Raw genomic sequence first — 25,617 nt, forward strand, 5'->3', positions numbered from 1 at the left:
CTATCACACTGTTATATTAGGTATTACAGGTATAATAAGTATTACAGCCCGAGCAGGTATTACTATAATACCAGATCCTTCTTAATTACCACGTCTGTCTCAAAACACTTAAAGCCCCTGCATCACCCAGGCTATGCCTCTGTTAGCCCAGACCCGAACCACTCATTTCAAACAGGGATATGAGGCAGGCTGGCCACAGAACCAGCGGTTGCAGCTCCAGGCTCACAGCAGGCACAAGGAGACAAAGGGCCCCACGTTGCCTGCTCAGGGACAACCTCCACCTCATCTCCCCTCACAGGAACCCGGTACCACCACAGGGCTCCCACCACAGGGCCCATCCGCCTCCACAGGGCCCATCCACCACCACAGCCCCACAACGCACCAGCGCCCACAACCACGACGGCCCCCACCATCGCCTCCACAAGGATGAACAGCCACCCCAGCCCATCTCTTCCCCACAACTGCCCCAGGGCCCCTCGCCACGACAAGTGCCAACCCCCGCCTCAGGGCCGGGCCGCCACCGCCTCCACAGCCCGCCCTTCTCCTCATCTCGAGGGCCTATTGGCTGGTGGAGCCGTCAGTCAGAGGCAGGTCCCGCCCCTCCCCGTGAGGGGGTGTCGGTGAGGAGGGAGCGCGCCCCCCCCCCCCCCCCGCCCCGCCCCGCCCGCTAGGTGTCTCGCGCGGCGCGTTCCCCTTCGCGCCTTCCGCCGGGAGCTCCGCCCCCTCGCCTTGCCCTCCCCAGGTGTGTGCGTGCTACGTCACCCCTCCCACGCGCACGGGGCGTGCTGGCGTCGGCGGCGTCGTCCTCCCTGCGCTCCGCGTCACCGCTCCTGGCCTGGCGCGCGGCAGCGGCAGCCGGACGGTCGGTCCCGCTCGCAGCGCCCCGGGGCTCGCTCCTCCGCCGGCCCCCGCCCGCCGCCTCGGCCGCCACCCTCCGCCGTTGGGCCCCCCCGGCCGCGTGGGGACCGCCCGAGCCGGGCGGCGGAAGAGCCCGTTGGTAGCCGGCTGGGGCGCGCGCGGCCTGCTGCCCGCGGCGGAGCCCGCCGCTCGCGTAACGCGGCGCCCGGGCTCCCCGAGGTGAGGCCCGGCCGGCGCCGGGGGAGAGAGAGGCGGGGCGGGTAGGGAAGCGCCGCTTCTCCTGGCCGCCGCCGCCATGAGCGTGGAGGCGTACGGCCCCAGCTCGCAGACCCTCACCTTCCTGGACACCGAGGAGGCCGAGCTGCTCGGTGCCGACACGCAGGGCTCCGAGTTCGAGTTCACCGACTTCACTCTCCCCAGCCAGACCCAGACCCCGCCCGGGCCCGGGCAGGCGGGGCCGGGACAGGGCCAAGGGCCTCCCGGAGCGGGACAGGGACCTCCGGGACCGATCGAAGCGCAGGTGAGTCCGCGGCCGGAGCGGGGGGGTGTTGGGGGGGGGTCGGGGCGTCTCCGCCACCGGGGCGGGGGGGGGGTCCGGAAGGGGCGGGCGGGCCCGGCCGTGGGGCCGGCGAGGGGAAGCCCTGGGCGGGTTGCGGGGTTGGGCGCTCTGCCCCGGGCAGACGGGGAAGTGGAAACCGCGTGTGGCTGCCCCGGTGGAGGAGGAGGCGGCCGGCGGGGCCGCTCGCTGTCGGCGCAGGGGGACGGGCCTGGCAGCCGGGCGTTCGGCTTCTGCCCTGGAAACGCCGGGCAGGGGATAAAACTGGCGGCCGGTTGTCGGCTGGTGAAGCCGGCGGAGTGCGCGGCTGGGTCGTGACGCTGGCGACGCGTTTCGGTGCGATGTTCAAGTAAGAAATCGGAAACGCGGCTGGATGTCATTTCAGTTTCTTTTCCTCTGTAAAACAAATACGACTATAGATAGTACTCGGTTATCAAAAGTGAAGTACTTTGAAAATTCAGCATTACTTGCTTTAATTTCTTTCTAGAACTAAAAGCAAAATATGCTTTTAATTTATTATTTAAATTTTTTTCCCACCTCTTCTGCTGCACGGTTGCTAGGCTGGTTTGTGTTGGGTTTGTATGGGAGTGACAGTTGATAATGGCCTGAGTTACAAGTTCAGAGGTCTGGTTCCTCATAGCTTAAAAACAGGTGATTTTTTTAATACAGCTTGTTGATGGTTGGTACATAAATGACAATTAAATTGTATTTATTTAACGATTCGCAAAAGAGGGAACTAACTAGGGTTACATGCTCATAAGTGAAGGAGTGTTGCAAATCAAGATAGTACCTGTCGCTATTCTATATCTAGACTGTGTCTGTAGTTAAAAAAAAAAAACAACCCGAAGAACTTTTCCATGTTTTTTTAAGAAGTCAAACTGTACTCCATGTAAAGATCATGGAATATTTTGCTAAGTTTCATTACATTTAGATAAATACTCCTGTAGTCCCATTATCAACAACTGAACATTTGTAAACTATCCACATTTTAAAGGATGAGTTTAAAGAGGAGTTGAAATGCTTTAGATAAGTTCTTAATCCTGAACCAAACGTAGTTTGAATGGGCTTGATTTTTTCCTTTTACTTGCAAAACACCATGTGTCAGGGTCTGTAAATAATAGAGCTGTGGAAACAGAAGTGGCAAACTGAAAAACAGGCCAGCGTGTCCAGGCGCTGGGAATCGACAGGTGTGCAGTGCAGGGCTGAAGGTGGTGTTATCCCGCCCGAGCTGTATCAGGTTTATCCCAGGACAAATGGAATGACTTTCTTGTGCTGGAAAGTGCTCAGCCTGGGCGGAGCTGCTGTGTGGGGACTTGCTCCGGGTTCCTGTGTTTACAAGAGAATTAGAGACTTGACCCCATGGGCTGTTTGTTTATTTTGTGTTTGCTTATAGCTTTCGAATTTGGGTTTGGTTGACTATCCAGTTCGAGCATTGACCTATCAGAGTTATTGAGTAAAAGTAGTAAACTCATGTCTGTGTCCGGTCAAACGATACATTAATTGATTAAAAAGAGAGTTTTAGTAAAATCTTAGTGTGTAAAGCTTTAAAGGGTTGTGATTGTTCCAGTACTCCTGGTAGAGAATATGTGTCCAGAAGAAGAAAAACCACCCCAAAATAAGCCTCATAAGCTAAAAGACCAGATGAGAGGATTAATTTGCCTTTTTTTGTCTAAACATGTTTGAAAAGCCTTTGAAGTAAAAAGAAAAAAAAGGATCTGGAGAGCACATACAGGTACTAGTATGTCTTTAAGCAACTGTCCTGGCAAGAAGGAAGGGTTTGTTTTTTTATTTTTTTAAACCAACTAATGTTTATGATGTTTCCGCAAACTCTTGCGGTCATCCTGGTGTTCATTTTGACACTAGAAATGTCGGGTTTTTGGGGGGGAGAGGGAATGGACCTATTGCAAGAAGAACTTTCAGAAGTGTAGTAAGTAGAGTGTCCTGAGATGAAGTACAGCAAAGCCCAAATCCCTGGATCTGTTTAGACTTGTACGTCTCAACGGTCTCATGAGTGATAAGATCAGAAATTATGTGGTTTTTAAAGATTCTGGGGAAAATCTTGCTGCCTCCAACAAATAATTTATACTTGTTACATCTTTTGGCAGGGGATGTACTAAATAATAACTTCTAAGGCCCCAAAATTGATCACATACATTTTGCTTAATTAAATGTTGTCACTGTGATTATAATTAAAAGCTACTTGAATAAATAATTTTCATTTGGAGTTGATAAACACTGGAGGTGTATACTTCTACTCTGTTGCTTCATAGTTTTAGTGTCCCAGTGTTTAAAAAGATTAGTTGAGCAAGACAGAGCGCCTAATTTCTTAAGAAAATGTGATTTATTTAGCCACTCTGTAAGAGCTTCCTTTCTCAATGTATACTTAACTAATAGGTTAAGAGGAGGTTGTTATAATTGATTAGTGTCCAATTGACAAAAGATAGGGAGAGGTTAGTAGTGCATAAGCAGTGTTTACTGTTTTCTCTTTAGAAAACTATTATTTCCATATAATTAAAATCAAACATAGATTTTTTTTTTTATAAACATTTTAAGACAAATTCTGATTTGTCTTATTTTTTTTGTTCTTCCAGGCAAGGAATTAGGTATGATGGTAGGAGCAGTCACATGCTCAAGGAGTTGTGATGGACAAGGCCCATGGTGTTAATGTGTTAGCGACGCTGTTTGGGTCAGTGGTTGAAGGAGGCTGGGTCAGTTATTAGATTTTTGGTCTGGACTATGGGGGCTGGATTTAATTTCCAGTTGTAACGAGGACTTTTTGTCATAGCAAAATGACTTGCTCCTTATTGCTCAGGTCCCGCTTTGGAAATACAGCTTACTCCAGGCTGCTTTGGAGGTGGTGTGGGGGTGAATGCTTTCAGGAATATTCCCTTCCTTGTTTTGAGGGGGAAGGTAAATCAGTATAAGAGATTATAATAAGTAATTAGTCTATAGTTTTAATGTAAAGAACCTACAAACAACAAACAGCTGGGTAATCCATGCAAGTCCAAAAGTGTGTATTTTTTTCTAAAGCATGAAGGGGAAAATTACCTGAATGGGGACAGTGTGACAGGGTGTCCTGCAGTTACAGGGTTGAGGTGCATTGCCATGAGTGATTGGACTGCAGCCTTGTAACAAGAGTACTTGTCTAGCACAATTCCTACTTAACTGCAATTATTTTTCTTGTTACAGCTTGAAATGTACCACTTTAAAGTAGAATTGCATTAAATGGGTATGGCTGCGTTCACCTGTGGATCAGCTGCTGGTGTGGGTGGGGTGTGTTAGCCAGAAGCCCTGGGAGAAACTGAGATGGTAATATTCTGTTACCGCTCATTTGGGGACACATGGTCAGAAGAAGCCACTATGTAAATTACATCATCTGGTTTGCTTTTCTGTAACTCAGTTCCCTGGATCTTTACTGTTGTCTCTCAACCAGTATTTTGGAGGCCACAAAAGGAGAGAGGGAGGGAGGGACCAGTACCTCGGTGATAGTTTCGGAGTGTTCAGATTGCTGTAGCTGTTAAACTTGCTGTGCCAGAAGTTTCAGTCAACACTTTTAAAAGAGAGAAGCCCCCCCTCCCCCTTTGTACAACAGCGGATGGTGCCAGATTTTTAATAATATGCACATAGGCTAACATCACAGGAGGTTTTAGAACAATGGTTGAGTCACTTCCTCATTGTGTGCCTGCCAAGGGCTCGTACTCGCTGCTGGATGTTCATAGTAACAGGTGACATCATTCCTGCCTGACGCTCGGAAAGGGCAGGAGCTCCCCGGGGTGTGACAACACCATCACCTGGTGCAGAACTACAAAGAGCTTGCAGTTTCTTGTCTTTTTGCCTTAAAAAAAAAAAAAAAGCTTTACAATTTTATTGGTGTTTGGCAAGCCAATTTTTTATGAGCACCCCAAAAAAAATATTGGTTAAACTTGTCAACTGCTGTGTATAGTAATGTGTTATGGCTCTGTGGAATAACTGATAGAAATGCACCTGTGAATGCTTGGTATTCCTGCTTCGGAGAATTTCAGATTAACTTAAGGCTTTGGAATTCCACCTGTTCGGTTAATAAGTTATCTTTGTGTTTTGTAAAATGGCACTGTCTGTTTAAAATGGATATTTATCTTCAAACATCTGTGGAGATGCTATTACACAGTGAGCTGATCGGATTTGGGTTCATCATACTAATGGGTTGTTGCATGCTGCTGCGGTTTCTTTTGTGTTTTCCTTTTTCCCCTCTGCTTCTTTTGCACATTCTATACTACCGGTTCCTCTTGGCTGATCTTTCTATTAAAAGCCAGTACTTGGAGGTAACATCAATAAAAAGCCATACCATTTAGACTGTGTTTTGCAAACGCACCTCATTTCATTTGAAGGTAATGAAATGGAGCTTGTGCCATTGAGTCCAGTTCCTTTCTGCTGAGGGCAAATGTGAAGTGGCTTACATTTATTTTTTAAATTTAACTCTTGCAATTGGCTGTTAAATTTTAATGTGCAATACTGAAACAAGCTGGTGTGGAATCTAAATGAGACTTTCAGAGAAGTAAGCTTGTTTTGATTTGCTTATCAGTTACAGCTTTAAAATGCTACAGCAAGTATTTTTATCAAATTTCTTTTAATAAAGATTTAGTGTTCTCACAGTGGACAGCTTTCTCATCTCTTGTCAGAGAATTAAGTTACAGATACCAGATAAATTGCATTAAATGTCTAAGAGCAAAAGCTATTAAAACAGTGTATTGATAGACAAAGGCGATTTTTATGCTCCTATTTATTAGCTAGGTGAAACTTTCAGAAATACATCTCATCTTGTCTAACCCAATACCTTTAGAAACATTGGGGGTTTTAATACATCTGATGATGTTGCTGTGATAGGGGAAACTACCTTGCAGCCCTCACTTGGGTGTTTTATTAATATTGTGCTAATCATTGCAGGCACTGTGGTGGTCCCTTTCCCACCTTTTTCCACTCGAAGTTAACGTGGGTTATGGTATGCTTATCTCTTGACAGGTTTTAGTGAGATCTTGGCTAAACAAGTCAAAAGAATCAAGTGGATGAGTGAATAGAGTTTTGGGGGGTGTGAGGTTCTAGCCATCTTGGGGGCTTTTAGCAGCATTTTGTTAATAAGCTGCTGAATCTCCCCATGGCTGGTGGTCTGGAGAGATGCAGCAGTGGCATGAAACCAGAACACCTGTGGGGCCCAAGGGGCAACGGCTGCTCTAGCCATGCCAGAATATGATTTGTGACATTCACAGCTATCGATGCTCCTTCCTGTATTGTTCTCAGTATTGCCAAAAAGGAGTTATTTTTAACATCAGTAGGATTGGGTGTGTAAAAGCTGCTGACGCAGCACCAAATGTTGCAGAACTTCATGGTTCTGGCAGTTTGTGTATCGTCAGAGGAAGGAGAGCACACCTGTGTTGTATGTGCTGTGTTGGCATGCCTGAGCTCTGTGTTGCCCTGAAAACTTGAGCTGCGTTACTAGTTTTGGTGGGCTTTTGCAGTTTCTTGGATAATTTAGGCCTTTTCTTTTTAAAGGAAATCATATCGTAGCTAAAACAAATTTGAAGTAACACAACAGTGAGTGTCGTACCTGATGTATTTTGCAGGAATGTTTGATTCAGTGTGTAGTATGGTCAGTACATCTTGAACAAGTGATACTGCCTGGAGAGTTAGACACTCTGCTGAAAAACTGTTTTTGTTACTTCTTGCACTATTTCAATATATTTTTTGAGGCTTATATGAGAACATATTTCTTGATTACCTGTTGTCTATTGTCCAAGTGTCATGAAGTTGTGCTTCTGATATCCTGGGGGAGTGGGGGGAACGTTGATTTGGTGGCTACAGAACAGCAGAAACAAAAATAGGTGGCGAAAGTCCTATACAATAAAGATCCCATTTTCAGGTAGATTCCTGGAGTAAAATGAAGGATGAAAAGACAACATTTGACCCTGCTGGAACTGTGTAAATGGAATTTTGTGTGTTGTGTAAGACTTTGCTTTTCTGCAGATTACATTTTTCCACAATCTCCTGTTACTAACTTTTTTCTACTATCAGTTGGAGTTTAAATAATCCTTTAAAATAGGAGTTACTGAAGCAAGTATTGATTCTATAGCTGGTGTGTTTCCACTCTTACCAGCATTTTTCTTTCGAGATTTTTTCTAAATTAAACACAAGTTTTTGCTTTGAGGAGTAGGGATTACTGTCCTTGGCTCTGTGTTTTGGATGATGGCTTGTATAGTTTAAGCACTAAGCTTGTGTTTCAGGTTAATGGACCTGACGGCATTCTGCAAAACGGAGCTGTGGATGATAACGTGGCTAAAACCAGCCAGCTTCTGGCAGAGTTGAATTTTGAAGAAGATGAAGAAGATACCTATTACACAAAGGATCTTCCTGTGCATGCTTGCAGGTAAGACCTAATCTTTGCCACGGGTTTTTATTATTTCCAGAGGGCAGGAGCACTTTGTGCAAGTGAAAGGTGTATGCTTAGAGGATTTTTGGAATTTGAGAGCAACTTCCTTGGTGACAGCCACGTACTGGTAGGAAGATAGTGCCCTCTGGTGAGCTCTTGTGTGAGCTGCCACGGCCAGGAGGTCTTTGAGCTTCCTTGAGGAATAGACTGTTACGCTAGCCGAGGGACAGTAATGGTGGGAAGTGTTAAAATGCTTAAGTTTAGCTCGTGTTTGATGCTTTCACCAACTCTTGTGTTCCCTAATTTTCACTTCCCCTTGTTTTTGTATGCTACTAGGTAGTTTAAATCTTGTATTTGAATTTTCCTATAAGCAAGTACCCAACCACTTTCTATTTTTTCATTTTTAATTCCAGTTACTGTGGTATCCATGACCCTGCTTGCGTGGTTTACTGTAACACCAGCAAAAAGTGGTTCTGTAATGGGCGTGGAAATACATCTGGCAGGTAAATGGTCAAATGATGGAAATAACGATGACAATCTTGTTTTAGAGTGTGTTTGTTTTGAAGTAGTATGATCGCTGTGACTTGCATTTTGGTGATAATCCAAGTCTAGTGACTTAATTGTGAACCTCCAGCCTCCTCTTTAGCATTTCCGCTTTTACCAACTTAGACTTTGATCTCAGCAAAACTTGAATCGCTTCTGTGAAGTGAACTTGCTGCATCTTCCCCCATCCTGTGTTCTTGCAAAGCACAGTAGAACTGATGCTCTTGACCGGTGGAGCTTTGGGAAGCTTCTTCAATTATCAGTAACATAAAGAAACCTTTTTATACATTTCCTGTTCTTTCACACTCGTCTACCTTAAAGCATTCATGCACTGAGAAACCGTTGAAGCTGTGTTAGCAGTGTCTTTGCTTGGATAAGAAGAGCAAGATCTTGACAATATCTGCCACAGTGTAAACAGATTTTGTTTGTGTCTTTTAATAACTAAGTTGATGTATCAGGTTGGGACTAAAACTGGTTTTTCCTATTAACTTCATATAAACGTATGTCCTCTCTGGTTTCAGCCACATTGTTAATCATCTGGTGAGAGCGAAGTGCAAAGAGGTGACTCTCCATAAAGATGGACCTCTAGGAGAGACCGTCTTGGAATGTTATAACTGTGGATGTCGTAATGTGTTTCTCCTTGGCTTTATTCCAGCTAAGGCAGACTCTGTTGTCGTTTTGCTGTGCAGGTGAGAGAATGCCTTTATTGCCATGTTTGTGGCAAGTCTATTGCATAATGCAATGCTTGCTTTCCTTCTTGTACCAAAATAAATCGTATCCTCTAATTTGCCACCATTTTTCCTTTATTGTATAGATTTCATGAATTGTGTACAAGTAGGTAATGCTGTAAGGGGACATTCTGTTATGCTGGGCAATTGTCTTAGGTCTATAGAAAAGTATTTCTCCCAAAGGAAGTGGTACTTAATGGAAGAAAGGTGGTTTTCCCCTTTGTTAAACTGTGATTTTCAGATTTGAAAGAGTAACAGATCAGTTCAGGAAGTTACTCTGGAGCCCTACTGGAGTAGTGACTCTATTACACAGTTTGTTTTTCTGCCAGCTTCTAGAATCGTTTGAAGATAACAGTAAACCAGAAATTGTTCTCTGATGGGTTCAATCAAAAATCATGATTTTATAATCGTATGTATTATTAAATGCTGTCACTTGCCATGTATTTGTTGGTAGAAGCTGTGTTTCTGTGCTATGAGTTCTATTTGTTTAAACAATAGATGGGAAGTAATCCCAAGTGTTTTCTGATATGTTATATGTGTGTGTAATCTTAATGGACTGTAACCACTTTCAAAGGTGAGTGTCACATTTAATATTTTAGATGCTGAAATTTTCAGTTCTAGAAATGTGCAAGAAATGCTGCTTATGATACCGAGCCTTGCCAATGTTACAGGAACTAGGGTTGTTTTCTTTTTTCCTTTTAAGTGAGATGCTTGAGTTGTCTTAAGAGCGTGATAAACCTACACTTCGCAGGTAGACTTTTCTTACACTTGTCTAATTTAATAATTTTTTCAATATTTTGGTTGTGCAGGCAGCCATGTGCCAGTCAGAGCAGTTTAAAGGATATTAATTGGGACAGTTCACAGTGGCAGCCTCTCATCCAAGATCGCTGTTTCCTTTCATGGCTGGTAAAGATTCCATCTGAACAGGAACAGTTGAGAGCACGTCAGATTACAGCTCAACAGATTAACAAACTGGAAGAACTTTGGAAGGTATGTGCTGCTTTTCAAATACTGCTTGTTTTGCCAAGTGCTAACTTTGTGTTTTTATGAAGGAGGGACAAAATGTTTCTGCTTTAAATTCTAGGAAAATCCATCTGCAACCCTTGAGGACTTGGAAAAGCCTGGTGTTGATGAAGAACCACAGCATGTCCTGCTTAGATATGAAGATGCTTATCAATACCAGAATATATTTGGTCCTCTGGTCAAGCTTGAGGCAGACTATGACAAGAAACTCAAGGAGTCTCAGGTAATGTGCTAGAAATGTGCCTGTTTGAGGGGGCTTCTGACCAGTTCTCTGGTATCAAACACGTGATCGCTGTTAACAGCACAGAAGGAAAGCTCAAGTGAAATAAATGTCTCTTACACTACTATTACATTACAGTAATTACAGTAGTAATGGAGATGTATGATAACAGCAAGAGGAAAGACGAATCCTCAAACCGAAGTTTTAAAAAGAGCTTGACGCACTTGAACTTGCCTCTTTTCTGTGTTCAAAGTTTATCTTTCCAAGAACCATGTTCTATTGTAGAACTGTGCAACTTGGTCACCTTCTTCTAAATTATCCTCATAACCTGCAGTTACCTCTGTCAAGTTTCCAGTCAAACTTGAGTTATATGAGGTCATGCAAGCACTTGGCGAATGCTTTAAAAGTGTTGGGGGGGAGAATAATGCAGGTGGCGATTAGGACTTTGTTTCTCATTAGCTGAGTAACTCTTGTAGAACAGAATTATGTTCTGCAGATGGCGTGGACTGAGTCCATAAGAATAAATATGAGTATTTGTCTATATTGTGACACTAGAACAGCAAGTTTTGTACTTCTCCACTATTTGGAAGTATAGGACAGTGAGGATGGTAGTAGTTGGCAAACAGCTCTTTAAGAACATAATAGATGCCTCTTCTTTACCATTAGACCCAAGATAACATCACAGTCAGATGGGACCTGGGCTTGAACAAGAAAAGAATTGCTTATTTCACTTTGCCAAAGACTGACTCAGGTAATGACAGCTTGATTGTATGTTTTCCCTGTTTTTTCTTATGCCTGGTGAATCACATCAGTGTTTAGAGAGCCGTGATGATCTGGCCTGGGATATAAGACAGTACTATAAGCTTTTTGTGTTGGGGGGGTTCATTGGGGAATATTGTGAGAGCATTTTTTTTCCTTCCTTTGTAGATATGCGTCTTATGCAGGGAGATGAGATCTGCTTGAGGTACAAAGGAGACCTGGCCCCTTTATGGAAAGGAATCGGTCATGTTATCAAAGTTCCTGATAGTATCCTTTACTTCGTGAGCCTTCGGAGAGGCTTAATTGAAGGTGGAAGTCTGAGAAATCAGTGAATATGTACAAAAGTAATTTTGAGATCATTTAAATTTGTTACGGGGATCTGCTACAAAAAAAAAATCGGGAAAAATAAAATTCAAATTTTTGCTATAGATTACTACTTAACGAGGTTCTACAGATTATGGTGATGAGATAGCCATTGAGCTGAGGAGCAGCGTTGGAGCGCCTGTGGAAGTTACTCATAACTTCCAAGTGGATTTTGTGTGGAAGTCTACTTCATTTGACAGGTATTGAGAAAGCACTTCAAAACTTGGCAGATAACGGGTGCAGTTGGTGTATATATTTACCTTCAGTGGGAATTCTTGAACAAGAAAAGATGTGTTGTTTCATGACACTAGCAGTCGGAAATCCGAGTATGCCAAATGTATGGAGTCTGTGAACACGACTTCTGCTTCACAGAGCAACAGGCCTAATTAGTAGAAATGGAATTAATCTGAATGCCATCAAACTGTTACTTTTTCTTGCTTTGAAGGCATGCTTAAGATTTGTTGCAAATACATCAAGATAGTACCTAAACCAAAGGGGGGGAAATTTACCTTATGTTTAGTAATACCTGGAATGCAAGAAGAAAACTGGTTTGTAGTTCACCTTCCTAAACACTGCTCTGTCATGAAGTGCTCGCTTGATATTGGCCCTCCTAAACTTTGAATCACTTCAACCAGCTGACATTTTAAAGCGTTTGAATCAGCTGTGGGGTCAGAAGGCTTCAGACATGTCTCTGCTGTATTTTGTAAGATAGGAGTTTGTTTATTATCTTGGATGAGATATACTGAGTACAAATTTTCTTCAGATCTTGCACCTAAAATTGCCGTTGCAGAATCTGACAAAGGCTGGTGTTTCTCTACAGATTTTTCGGGTTATAATACTTTGTAATATTCACGTGGGGAAAAACAAAACAACAAGATCTGTGTTCTCAGAGTCTAATTTTTGTCTGTTAATTCTGTTAGTAAGTGCTCTACTTGTTCTCTCTTCCCAAGGTATACTCCAGTTTGTACCTGATATCTGATTAACCTACGTAGAACACTTGTGGAGATTTGAGGTCATACTGATATATTCTTTCCTATCCTTCCCTCATTTCAGGATGCAGAGTGCTTTAAAAACATTCGCTGTGGATGAGACTTCAGTGTCTGGGTACATCTATCACAAACTGTTAGGTCATGAGGTAGAAGATGTAATTATTAAATGCCAGTTGCCAAAGCGCTTTACAGCACAAGGACTTCCTGATCTCAACCATTCTCAGGTAACCTCATCTCCTTTTTACTACATGCAAAGCATACGATAAAGGATTTATGAATAGAGGTTGAACAACCTTGTAACCTCCTACGCATTGAATGCTAAATAGCAATAATTTTTTTTTTTAATAGGTTTATGCTGTGAAGACTGTCCTGCAGCGTCCTCTGAGCCTTATTCAGGGTCCCCCTGGTACCGGAAAAACAGTGACATCAGCCACAATCGTCTATCATCTGGCTAGACAGGGCAATGGGTAAGGACTATTCTCTCTAAATCTTTATGTGTGAGGTTACTTTGTTAATGGTCAAAAAACCAATTTGATTTTAAAAATCAAAATAACTTGTATCATTGGACTAAAAAGGTTCTCCAGAATTATATCTTTCTGGGAAGACTTGTGCTTATTTCAGAAAATATTCTTCCCCAGCATGTTTTTAGGGGATATGGGTTGTAACACGTGTTTTTTATTACAAGTCTAGTGGAAAAAAGTTTACAGCTCACCGAGACTTACTTTTTTCTTAATTTTTTTTTTCAAGGCCTGTGTTAGTGTGTGCTCCGAGTAATATAGCTGTAGATCAGTTGACTGAGAAGATCCATCAAACTGGACTGAAAGTGGTTCGTCTGTGTGCTAAAAGTCGTGAGGCAATCGACTCTCCTGTGTCCTTCTTGGCATTGCATAACCAGATCAGAAACATGGATAGGTAAGAGATGCTTGAGGGGGGCAGGGGAACAAAAAAAACCCCAAACAACAACTTAAGTGTTGTGGTGGACACAACTAACTGGGTAACGATGACAACATGTATTGGCTTGATGTGATAACTTTTTTTGGTTCTATACATGTCATGTTTAGTTTTACAAATGAGTTCCATTGTAATCCTACCAAATTGTTAGTTGGGCTATAACGCAAAAACTTCTTTTTTTTTTTTTTTGTAGCATGCCAGAACTTCAGAAACTGCAGCAGCTTAAAGATGAAACTGGAGAACTGTCATCTGCTGATGAGAAACGTTACCGCGCGCTGAAACGAACAGCAGAGCGTGAATTGCTTATGGTAAGGTTCCATTGGTTCTAGCAGCTTAAATAACTGCCGCCTTCCACTTGAGGCTTAGTCGCAACTTGCTGGTGGAGATCAGAGTGCGATTTATCTTTTGGGGGGATTCCTAGAATGGTATTGAGTACTCTTCTCTGTGGAAATATTGTCTGTTGGTATTCTGCTTCATTAATTTTGGTTGTATTTCTGTCTCAGAATGCAGATGTGATCTGTTGCACGTGTGTGGGAGCTGGTGATCCAAGACTTGCAAAAATGCAGTTCCGCTCCATTCTGATCGATGAAAGCACACAGGCTACTGAGCCAGAGTGCATGGTGCCAGTTGTCCTGGGAGCAAAACAGGTGGGAACCATTGCATTTCATTAGAGAAAGAGTTTATAAATAGAGGAAGTAGCATTAAGCAGTAATGCTCACAGTGTAGGCACGTGAATGTTCCTCTCATGGAAGACGCTTCCATAATACGGATCTAAATGACTTTATTTTGCGTTAGTCCTGTTAGTTTTCTGTTTCCACGGCATGATCTTTGCCTAGAACACGTTGGTCCTGTTGGAACAATCTGGAGACCGAATAAGATTTTATTTGAAAAAGATCAGCTGAGAAGCTAGCTGATACTAAAGGTTTATAAGCCTTAAATTAGATCTGAAGCTTATTACCAAGTCAGACTGATTAGTTCCTGCTATGTTTTATAGTAAGATAAGGCTGTTGTTTCTAGCTAGTTTCAGAAAGTAAAAACTCTACAAACTTCCTTTTCCACAGCTTATTCTTGTGGGTGACCACTGCCAGCTTGGTCCTGTTGTGATGTGTAAAAAGGCTGCGAAGGCTGGTCTGTCCCAGTCCCTCTTCGAGAGGCTCGTGGTGCTGGGCATTCGTCCCATCCGCCTGCAAGTGCAGTACCGCATGCACCCCGCGCTCAGCGCTTTTCCATCCAACATCTTCTACGAGGGTTCGCTCCAGAACGGTGTTACTGCAGGTAGGCGAGAATGGTACTCCTGCAAATTACTTTCTTTTCCGTTCATTAAGGATCAAAGGAAGGACTCTTTCATCTAGAGGAGTTTCTTAATACATTTCGCTTAAAAAGAGAATTGCCACTGCACTTAAAAGTTTTGAGTCTTCAAGGTGCTTTGATATGAAAGTGAGTGTTCTTGCTAGTAAAGCAGCACTAACTTTTTCTACTTGCTGTTTTTGTGCTCTTCAGCGGATCGTGTGAAAAAAGGTTTTGATTTCCAGTGGCCACAGCCAGATAAGCCGATGTTTTTCTATGTTACACAAGGACAGGAAGAAATTGCCAGCTCAGGCACTTCTTACTTGAACAGGTAAACAAAACGCACAGACAGAAGCTTACTTAAAAATACTTTGTCCCAGTGTATCTCAAATATAATGAATCTGTTAATAATCTTGTGCCGTCCCTTGGAGAGAGTCACAATTAATGAAGTCAAGGGAGGCGCAGCATACAGTTCCTGCTACAGATGAAATATCTAGGCATTTCTCTGTCCTTCAGAATCTCCGCAACAAAACTCGTAGTATTCCATATTCACCTTGACTTGTGGTCCCTTGCTGCGCGAATAAAGGCGTAACAGCTAAAATAAGGGCTTGCGTTCTCGAATAAGAGTTACTTTCTGTGAAGGTGGTATCTGTACTTCCAATGAGCCAGCCCACAGACCTCAAATGTATGGTGTGCTGGGACACAGTACGTCAGCGCTGCTGATTCTTACCTTCTGCAGTAGTTCTTCTCAATTAATAAAACATTGTTTCGTATTAACAGCTGTGACTGAAATGGCTTGTGTGCTTTTCTTAATAAAAGCTGCCATCAAGGATAGTAGGGGCTGAGCTGCATTTCCGAGGTGATTTGCCTTAGACTCCCCGTACAGTAAATGAAGAGAAAAAGGCATCTCCAGCGGGAGCAGTTCAGATTTTAATTGGGTTTGAATTGTTCTGTGGAGGTGTGTGTTTTCCTTCACTGGTAATGTGAGGAGCTTGGGACAATTACGTTCCTAAAATGTGGGGAGAATTTGCGCCAGCAAGTAAACTAAATGCACTTGCAGCAGGAAATGCTTGATCAAGTCGCATTTTGAAGCCAGAATTCCGGTAGCTCCTGAAGCAGAGTTCTAAATCCTAGGCTTTAATGCTTTTTTCTGTCCCTTTTTTTCTGCACGTCCCAGCTTCTTTTTCAGAGCGAGCTTAAAACACTTCGCTCCTCTTGGTTGTATGTGTGTGTTCATGTCTCTGGAAGGGAAGCCAGACTAACTTATGAAAAATATCTGCTGCGATATTTTTAATCTCTGTCTGTTTCATGAACAGCATGTGCAAGACTGCTGAATGCAGCGAGCCAAATTGTGCGCAAACAAATGGCACAATAGTTGGCTGGCAGGGAGCTTGGCATTAAAAACATTCTATATTTAAAACTTTAAGATAAAGCAACTGAAATATCTGTTTGCACAGCAGGCTGGAACGTTTTTAGTGAACTCATTCAAAGTACATGTGTACATTGAACTCTGCTAAGAAGATCTGTTTCAGAATGATGGCCACCATGAATTTTGCTGTTCCAGAAAGGCTTGTTGTGTAGTTTTGAGAAGGTGGAGGTGTTTATTAAGGAGACGTTTCTGTGTCATTCTGAGACTTCTTTTGAGATGTTGGCTTTTGTCTTTATTCCTCTGTCTGAAAAAATCCATGCATAGCCTAAGTCAAGAGGTGATACGGTGATGAGTGTGCCTGCAAAGCTTAAGCGAAATTAATGGGAGTGCTGGAGCAGCACGGGGTAAAACTGATCTTTTTCTTGAAGTAGCCTTTCTGACAAAAGGCTAGCACGGCGTACATGTTCAAGTTTTTTAGACCTCAACTTGTAAAAAGTTAGACTTAATGTCTTGATTCTCCTTCGAGAAATGTATCTCTCTTTCTAGGACGGAAGCAGCCAATGTGGAGAAGATCACTACAAAGCTATTGAAAGCTGGTGCCAAACCGGATCAGATTGGCATTATTACTCCATATGAAGGTCAAAGATCCTATCTGGTCCAGTACATGCAGTTCAGTGGTTCCTTGCATACAAAGCTCTACCAGGTACGGAATCATTGCGCAAATGAGAACACTTGGATGCAGAGAACGTAGAAATGTCAGATATTGTGAAATTTCAAAATATTTTCATTTTTCGTCCGGCTTCTTAGGCGTCAGTCTGTGTTTGTTCTTTAGTAGTTTTTGAGTTTTTCACTTGATTCTGGTTAAAATAGACCAGGGAGGAGAGTTTAGGAGGAATCAAATGCCAGTACGCGTCAGGGGAGCAGTTGGCCAGATAAAGGAGAAGGCCTTGTTAAGGTCTCTGGTGAAAGGAGGGCTTCAGTGAGTCCATCCTCTGAGGACTCATTGAGGTGCAGAAGGGGGAGGTCATTAGTGCTTCAGCTGTGGAAAAGCTTCAGGCAGCTTGTGTCTTAGATAAAAGTGTCAAGCCAAGGGACGTGCAGGAAACCAAGCTCCATAAATTCTGATGGTCATACTATTTATTTGCTTGGGAATATGTCCTCCCATCAGTGGAACTCCTCTACCAAACATTAAAATTTGTTGCTATAAACAAGGTGGTTGTATGTTTAATATAGTCTGTTTTGCAATATTGAGAACTTGGTCAGTGTTTTCACTGAAGGAAAACGTGGTGGAAATACTTCTACTTCTGCCAGGAATGATGTGTCCCTCTGATTCAGGTTTCTTGGTAGCTGGGAGCAGCAGTGCTAATTTGGAGCTGTCTTACTACGAGGTTTTGGAATAGTCAGAAGTCTTTTTGGCAGCATACCTAGCAAAGGGATGCTTTCCGTAATGCAAATGCCAGTTTGGGGGAAATACGAGAACCCTAAAGCAGTGAACATAAAAGTAATTTGTCCTAAATTGAGACTGTCTGTTCTTCTTTAGGGAGACTATTTAATGACCAGTGGAATTACCAAGTCATTAGTCATTACAAAAATAACATTTTTGTCAAATGATGGGAACTGCTAGCGCACAGCCAATGCGTTTTGTAATGCCTGTTGGTAGCAGAACTGTTTTGCACTGTGCTTCCGTGATTTACATGTTTTCCTCCGCTTCAGGAAGTGGAAATTGCAAGTGTGGATGCCTTCCAGGGACGGGAGAAGGACTTTATTATCCTTTCTTGCGTGAGGGCCAACGAACACCAAGGAATAGGGTTTCTGAATGACCCCAGGCGTCTTAATGTAGCTCTTACAAGAGCAAGGTAAAGTAAAATTGGGCAAACTTTTATCTATTCTAGAGAACTAATTAGGTCTGCTAAAGCATCGATAGAGTCCGTCTAACAAAAGGTCTGTGTTTGTGGGAGGCAGGCCCATTCCCCACCTTGTTTAAGGGAGCCTGAATGATTTCTACATTCCCTACGATTTACCAAGAGCAATCTGAACCTAATCAGTGCTGCCATTTGGCATCAGTAGTTTGTAGAAGCTGCCACGAGGTTCCCCTTTGTTTGCAGGACAGAATTCTTCCCTTCATCTGTTTCTTTATCCCTTCCAGCAACCGATTTTTACCATTTTGCTTCTCTTAAAATGGATTTGATTACAGAGAAGGGTAACGAGGAGTCGGTACTATGTTGGTTGGCTTCCTTGGCTTCTGCCAGTTTTTAACCAAACGGTGTGGTTGGTTGGGTGTGCTGATGTGTTTGGCAATCCTGCAGAAGGAAGCTTGTGATTATTGAGAAACTGGCTGCAGCAATCTTCCAAATGTTTTGTCATACTACAGAAATCATCTGCTGTAAACAAAACAATTGCATCAGGGTCTCCTACACCTACCACCATGAGCTTCTATTAGGTGCCTGGATTTACTGGAGAAGAGGTTGGCTTTGAGGCTGTTCCGACATTAATATGTAACGTGGCTTTGTTTTTACTCAAGAGTTAATTTTACTTTCTCTGTTTGTCTGCTGTTGTCCAGGTACGGAGTAATTATTGTTGGGAACCCAAAAGCGCTGTCTAAACAACCACTTTGGAATCACCTGCTGAATTACTACAAGGAGCAGAAGGTTCTGGTGGAGGGGCCACTGAATAACCTCCGGGAAAGCCTTATGCAGTTCAGCAAGCCCCGGAAACTCGTCAATACCATCAACCCAGTAAGTTGACCTCTCTTCTCTCTCAGATGTTTGTGGCGTGAAGCAGTTGGGGGTTGATTGATCAATTGTAAATGGATGGAATAAAGAGTCACCCACGTAGCCTCACACACCCAGGACTTTGTATTTTTGTTGGATCATGCTGCATTAGCTAGGCAAGTAGGTCACTTCAGCTGTTTCTAAGTTGAGCATTTGTAAGAAAGCCTCTTTGGTGCATTTTTTGCTCTTTATTTAAGAGGGGTTAACTTCTGAGGTGAATGAAACATCAAGTAACTGTTTTGTGTAGCAATGGCGAGCTCATTAGGCATGTGCACTTAATGGGATTGTACTTAGTCATGATTGTACTTTGTCATGATGTAGTTGAAATGATAATTGGATGCGTAACTAGAACTAGTTAACTTTCTTCAGCACTTGTAAAGTGTGCATTATCTGTGAAGTTTTACTGGATTCTTACCCAAAATAACTTGCACTGAAGTTGCAGCGTGAAGTTTTCTATGCAAAGGCTTTGTCTAACTCCTACAATGCTTTCAGGGTGCCCGTTTCATGACTACTGCCATGTATGATGCGCGTGAGGCGATTATTCCAGGATCTGTCTATGACCGGAGCAGTCAAGGTAAAGGAAGCTATCAAAATTAACACCTTCAGAGACTCTTGGGTTTTCTCCCCAACTAGTCCGTGGGGTATAGTAACTTACAGACTTCAAACTTTTAAATTTTGAAGAGCCACTACAGAAGAATACGGAATTTAAGAACTGAAAACGTTCATGACGTGCCTGGATTTTGCTGTTTGTATATAGAAGCCCCAGCGGTCTAACTTGATGTCTGCACAGCAAGTGGAAAAATGAGGGGGGGAGGGCGATATAAGTGTTTCAGGAATCTTGGCTGGTGCTGTAGAGGAGTAACTGTAGGGACGAGCGTGTGTTAGGTGGGTCTCAGAAATTTTCAAGTGTGGAATAAATGGTGAACTAGGAATATTGGCGGTTCCTGGCAGTGGTAGGCTTGTCCTTTCAATTTCTAGTTCTGACTTACCCTGCTCACAAGTCCCCCCTATTACTCTTAAAAGCAAGAATGAGTTGATTTTTTTAAAAAATATTTGGTGTGTCTGAAATTATTGTGGCTTTTCTTCCCTTCCCCAGGGCGCCCATCCAACATGTACTTCCAAACCCACGACCAGATCGGGATGATTAGCGCTGGCCCCAGCCATGTCACTGCTATGAACATTCCTATCCCTTTCAACCTTGTGATGCCACCAATGCCACCACCGGGATACTTTGGCCAGGCTAACGGACCAGCCGCAGGTACAGGGGCTAGGGTGAAATGGTGTAAAAAGAACACTTTTCAGGTCTCAAATGGGAGAATGGTTTATGCTGCTCCTGCAGCAGTGCTGGTGAGAGTAGGTGATGATGTGCTTCGGTAATAAATCTCCGCTGCATGGAGTACGAGCACAGCAGCACCGCAGCCTCCAGCGCGGGTCCCTTTGCCACGTGTACGCTGGTGGTTCTGCCTTTTGATTTCTCTGCACCTGCTACGTTCAGTACATATAAAACGTTGCCTCTTGCGAGCGATCAGGTCTTTATAGAAAGTTAATTCTCACATATTTGCCTGTGTGAGACTTCTCACTGTTGGTTGGGATAAATGCTTTTCCAGGACGTGGGGCGCCCAAAGGAAAGACTGGTCGTGGTGGGCGCCAGAAAAATCGTTTTGGGATTCCTGGAACTAGTCAGTCAAACCTTCCAAACAGTCAAGCGAGCCAAGATGTGGTGTCCCAGCCTTTCTCCCAGGGTCCACTGACTCAGGGGTATATCTCCATGAGTCAGCCATCGCAGATGAGTCAGCCTGGGCTCTCCCAACCAGAACTATCACAGGTAAGCGCAGCTTGACGTGCAGCCTGCTCTCTTTCCTGGGTTTTACGTCGGTGGTCTGTGTGCATGCACATCCTTGTTTCCTAGTACTGAGGAAAATGGAAACTAAAACCATTTTTCAGTGACTCAGCCACCGCGTTTCATATTCCTCCACTTGGCTGACTCTCTGAGTACGCTGGGGCATAAAAGTGGAACGCTGCATGTATAGACTTCAACTCGAGCCGTAACTTTGAACTGCTTGCCTGTTCAACAGCCAGCTGTCACAAAAACCTTTGTATTTGTGGAAATTCTGCAGCAAAGAGTAGATTTAAAAAAAAAAAAACAACAAACCACAACCAAACGAAAAATCCCCAGCAAAACGCCACCTTTCAGACTTTATCGTTAAGCTTGGCTGCCAGGTATTCTGCTTTGTAAGGGAGCACTTGAGCTTGATGACGAGTTAGAGGCCTAACACCCACTTTCATTTTCAGGACAGTTACCTTGGTGATGAGTTTAAATCTCAGATTGACGTGGCGCTGTCACAGGACTCTACTTACCAGGGTGAACGTGCATATCAACATGGTGGAGTGACGGGACTGTCACAGTATTAGAGTGTAAGGCACCTGAGGTTCACTCCTCTGCTTCTTACTCCCTTTAAGTTCACAAACAACAGAGTGTTTATCTTAAGAGCGACATCCCTAATGCAGCTGTTCTGCTTTCTTGCTTTCAGGTTGAGGAAGAAGAGCTAAGCTTGTGTGGAGCTTAGTTCATCAGCATTTTATTCTGGGTAATAAAAAAAATAAAATAAAATGGATACCTGTTTTCCACTGCTAAAACTGAAGCACCACTGTGTGAGAGCAACAGGAGAAAGAAACCAACCAACGGAGAGGAGAGAGAGAAAGGAGCGCGCGAGAGAGCCCACTGCTAGCTCACTGAGACAAGGAGACTGACCGGAGAGGAGAGAGAGCACCGAAGGACTGGCTGGCGCCTCACTGGGAAGGCAACTCACCCTGAAATGAGTGGTCAGCTGAGTCCCTGCTCCCCCAGTCAAACAAGCTCGAGAGAAGGGCCTTAAGCAGGTTTCACTTCATTCCATACTTCTCTTTGCGAGCAGGGCATTACTTTTCAGAGCAGATGGGGAGAGGAAAACCCTCATCTCAGAGTTGTTCTCGTTTTAAAGGGGTACTATATTTTAGCAGTAACTGTTTACATTTTAGAAGCAGAGTATCTGAGAGAGAGAGAGAGAGTTCCTGACAAAGTGACAGCGAGCCAAGCAGAAATCCAGCGGAACGTAGCTGATGCTCAACTCTGAGATGCAGGTTTTGTTGTCCAACACTGGCTCTGAAATCCTAGTGTCATCGTGTCGCCCACATTCTGAACGGGTCTTTCGTGACAAGGTGGTTTTAAAGAGATTCTTTCAAAGGAGCACTGAATTTTTAGAAGTTTGTCTCTGAATTCTTAGTGGTGGACCTGGGAGATCCTTGTTCTGAGAAGCTTACAAAAAGTTTAAAACAAAACTAAATTAGAGCACCAACCTTGAGAACTTTCAGTGTGATTAAAAGTTGCAGCAATCAGCCTCTTCTTCCTACATTGGATAGCAGTTAGAGTGAAAGGAGCCTGCGCGCTCGAGCGGGAGGAGGGTTTCAAAGTGTTTTCTGTATGCTTTAATTGGCTACTGTCTGGACTCTACTCTGTGAAAAACAAGCCTTTCTGTAAGATGAACTTTGCGCTTGAAAGGGGATGGGTTCCTGAGCCCTTCGGCCCTGGAGGAAAAGATGCTAACAGGCCTGCTTTACTCGCTCCCTCAGATCTGGGGAAGAAGTAGTGGAACCTGGGGATTATATTGGTTTTGAAGTAAAGACTCTACGATGTTACCGAAGCAGGTTGGAAAAAATGGACAAAGCAGGCAGTTGTTGGAAGGTGGCCTCTGATAGCTGGGTATAATTAGAGATAATGGGTTAGGCTTTTGTGTGGCTTCTTCGGTGATTAACGCAGATAGCTGAAAGATTCAGGTGTTGCAAACCAGACCCGGAGCCTATTTTTCAGGTAGTGGACGCGGCTGTGCCATCGATGCTGGCTTGAGAAATAGCTGGAAGTCAAAACTGAAAACAGCACATAAGAGAAGCCATCCAATTTCTAAGTTGTACCCATGTCTTAAATAAGTCATATGGGAACACTGGGAGCGTTTTATTTCTGTCTAAACCTTTTTAGAAACAGCGCAGAGAATTTAAGATTCCTACAAGACCCATTTTGTATCAGATCCCTAAATTAGACTAACCTCTACCTCCTAATTGGCGAAGATCAGTAGAGTGTGATTCTCGAACCTAGGCGTTTTTAAAGTTTGAATTAAGTTAGCTTTATACTCAAAGGGCTCCAAGTGTTTCTAGTCTTTTTTTTGGGGGAACTCAAGATACCTCTCATATGAATGTACTTAAATGACGTAAAACCCACTTTTTTGTAACTGGGGGGGAAAAGCCCTTTCATCACTGTCCTTTCTGTAGATTGTTGACCCGCTTTCATAACCTGTATTTGCTGTAGTTTTTCAAGAGTGTCTCTCCCCCAGTGCAGACCTGGTGTAACGTACCCACGAGCCGTGAGGAGCGTTCACACAAAACACGGAACAGGTGTTCAAAATTTTTGTTCGGTCCTGCAGCGAACGTAGTTCGACAACTGCAAAAAGAAACTTTCCAGAAATGAAAACCATTCTTTTCTCACAAAAAGCCTCCAGAGTTTAGACTTCTAAAATGTGAAAGAATGGAGACACAGGCCACCTTCCTTCCTTGTAAGATGGACTGTTTTATTTATTAACATTGCCGAAGGGCTTTTTAATTTTTTTTCCTTCTGTAGGCTGCGTAGTTGCATAGACTTTTCCGATAGGTTTAAGCTGTAACCCTCTGTGCAAGGCAATCCATTGAGTAACGTAACCCCCTCCTCTCCCCTCACCCCCTTAATTTCACCGACGGGAATGCTTGCCTCTGCTTTGTGCTGGTTTTTTCCTTTGTAGCAGTTACTCTGAGTTTTATAAATCCAGACATCAGTGCTAGCACGGTGTTACTCTTTTTTGATTTTGTCTCAGTTTGTTTTAAACCTGTTTGTCATCAATAAAATATTAATAAACAGCTCTTGCATTCAAGGTGGCCTCTAACTTTCAATGGTGAAACCAGGCAACGTTCATTAAAACCTTAGTCTGATTGTATAAACTTCCACGTTTATTACTTTTTTTTTTTTTTAAACACAGACTAGTACAAAAGTGGGGGGTGTGCATAGCGTACAGGGGTAAGCAAATGAACTGTGCCATCTCCGTTAAACGTCCCTCCCCGCTCCCCTCCTCTGCCTCAGAGGGGACGAAGCCCTGGTGTGGTCTGTGCTGGGGCAGCTGCAGGAGTGACCGGAGGCTCATCCTAGAGGTGGCCAGTCCTGCGTGGAAGATCTCCTCCCTCCTGCTTCCCCTGAATGTGAAAGTGGCACTTACCCTCATCGCGGCCAAAAGCGAGACCTGGCTGCGGTTTGGGGCTGCCCTGGGGGGGCTCAGCATCTGCTGAAATGCTCCTTAGAGCTACTCCAGGGCTGTCACCCACCTCCTTCCACCTCACCGGCCCTCTGCGTGCGGGTGGGGTGATGGAGGGGGGACAGTGACCCTCCATCGCGCTGGAGAACCAGGTCCGCGGCCTGCTGTACCCCCTGCACCGTAAATGGAGTCTGCCACAGCACCAGCACTAACACACCAATACTTCAAGGTTTTTCTTAATGCTGCTCATCTTAAATTCGAAAGAAATGGCTCCTGCTTGCTTTAGTGAAGTCCTACTCTAAGCCCTTAAAACATTTACGTGCTTGAAATGGGTTGCAGCAGAGCTCCTCTTCATCTGCTGGTGCGCAGCGGGGCCGCCCCGGAGCGCTCTGCTCCGCGGTGCTGTCAAGAACCCCAACTGGATGCGAAAAGGTTAGTGCAGGACCCAGCTAAAGCACTGACAGTCCCCGAGTCGTGGTGTTCAGCGACACAGTTCAGTGGTGTCAGCACAAACGCGGCCCCGGGGGCCAGGAAGGTGTTTTCTCTGCAGTGGTTAAACCTCTAGCGCTTCCCCGGAGGGAGAAAGCCCAGCGTTGCCTGGGAATACTTCATCAGACCATGAAGACAATACGACATCGGTACAAAAAAAAAAAAAAAAAAAAAACAACAACAAAAAATAATCTATGCTAGGGTGTCAGGTTCACAGTTAAAACAACCACAAAAAATTCAAGTCTAACTCGGATTCCTTTTCTGTCCTCCCCTTGCCCCCCCAAAAAAGCAGAGCTGCAGGTGTGTCAGGAACGTTTAACATGGGCCAGAACCTGACACAGGGAAGGGCTCAGCGGCTTCAAACCTCCAGCTGCCGAGAGACGGCGCAGCCCGGAACAGCAGCGGCTCCTCCATGGGCTGCTCAGCCCCGACTGCAAAGCTGGGCCCATGCTGGGCTCCACCGCGCTGCTGCCACGGGCATGGACCAGCCTCGGGAAGAGCACGGCCACGCTACTGCCATGGCCGGCTCCCACAGAAAAACCCACAAATAAAACAAAAATAACCCTAAAACCCACAGCCACGTGAACGTGGGGGCTTGACGTACCAGGGCTGTAACGCTGCGGCGCTGCTGTTGCCTGATGCTCGGCTGCCATCTGGCTCCAGCCGCGGGTCAGGCTGGTCCTGCCGCCACCGGGGAGAGGGGACGCCCCGGTCCCATCAATTATCCAACGAGGTAAATTAAATACCGCCTCAGAGCGGGCTGGGAGGGAACAAGGTGTCGCTGACTCCACCATCTCTGCACCAGGACACCACATTCCCCGCGTCACACACTCCTTCCTCAGCCAAAAATCATTTCTCACACACCAAATTCCCCACAGCCCCCAGGGGCTGCGTTTGCCCCCCACCCCCAATCCCTGCCCCAAAACTGCCCCCGTGCCAACAGCCCACTAAAACCAGCTCAGCCCTGAGTTCCCACAGCAATAGAGACACCTGCGAGCGCTG

At 44.3% G+C, this 25,617-nt stretch overlaps 1 protein-coding gene across 2 annotated transcripts; it reads left to right on the forward strand.

The window, feature by feature from the left end:
- The first annotated feature begins 776 nt into the window (after positions 1–776).
- UPF1 (UPF1 RNA helicase and ATPase) lies at positions 777–24,806 on the forward strand. 2 transcript variants are annotated; one of them, XM_063358445.1, is made up of 24 exons: positions 777–1,378; positions 7,669–7,811; positions 8,228–8,317; positions 8,879–9,046; positions 9,895–10,075; positions 10,170–10,331; positions 10,995–11,079; positions 11,256–11,354; positions 11,533–11,650; positions 12,504–12,663; positions 12,788–12,906; positions 13,187–13,351; positions 13,584–13,698; positions 13,894–14,037; positions 14,452–14,665; positions 14,891–15,008; positions 16,593–16,749; positions 17,760–17,902; positions 18,607–18,781; positions 19,310–19,391; positions 19,914–20,075; positions 20,425–20,642; positions 21,110–21,232; positions 21,349–24,806. In XM_063358445.1, exons 1-23 carry the CDS (start codon positions 1,154–1,156, stop codon positions 21,227–21,229), a joined length of 3,363 nt encoding a protein of 1,120 aa, XP_063214515.1. In that variant the 5' UTR covers positions 777–1,153; the 3' UTR covers positions 21,230–21,232; positions 21,349–24,806. The 2 variants fall into 2 exon arrangements, with proteins under 2 accessions (XP_063214515.1, XP_063214516.1); XM_063358446.1 differs by having other exon boundaries at positions 778–1,378; positions 11,542–11,650.
- The last annotated feature ends 811 nt before the right edge of the window (positions 24,807–25,617 follow it).

This window comes from Chroicocephalus ridibundus, chromosome 22, assembly GCF_963924245.1.
Source record: "Chroicocephalus ridibundus chromosome 22, bChrRid1.1, whole genome shotgun sequence".
Classification (NCBI taxonomy): domain Eukaryota; kingdom Metazoa; phylum Chordata; class Aves; order Charadriiformes; family Laridae; genus Chroicocephalus; species Chroicocephalus ridibundus.

Excerpts from the sequence above, each read along its gene's own strand:
- UPF1 (XM_063358445.1), top strand. The coding sequence starts at position 1,154 with ATGAGCGTGGAGGCGTACGGCCCCAGCTCGCAGACCCTCACCTTCCTG. Across the intron at positions 10,076-10,169 it reads AACTGGAAGAACTTTGGAAG|GAAAATCCATCTGCAACCCT; the intron begins GTATGTGCTGCT and ends TTTAAATTCTAG. Across the intron at positions 11,355-11,532 it reads TGTTATCAAAGTTCCTGATA|GTTCTACAGATTATGGTGAT; the intron begins GTATCCTTTACT and ends CTACTTAACGAG.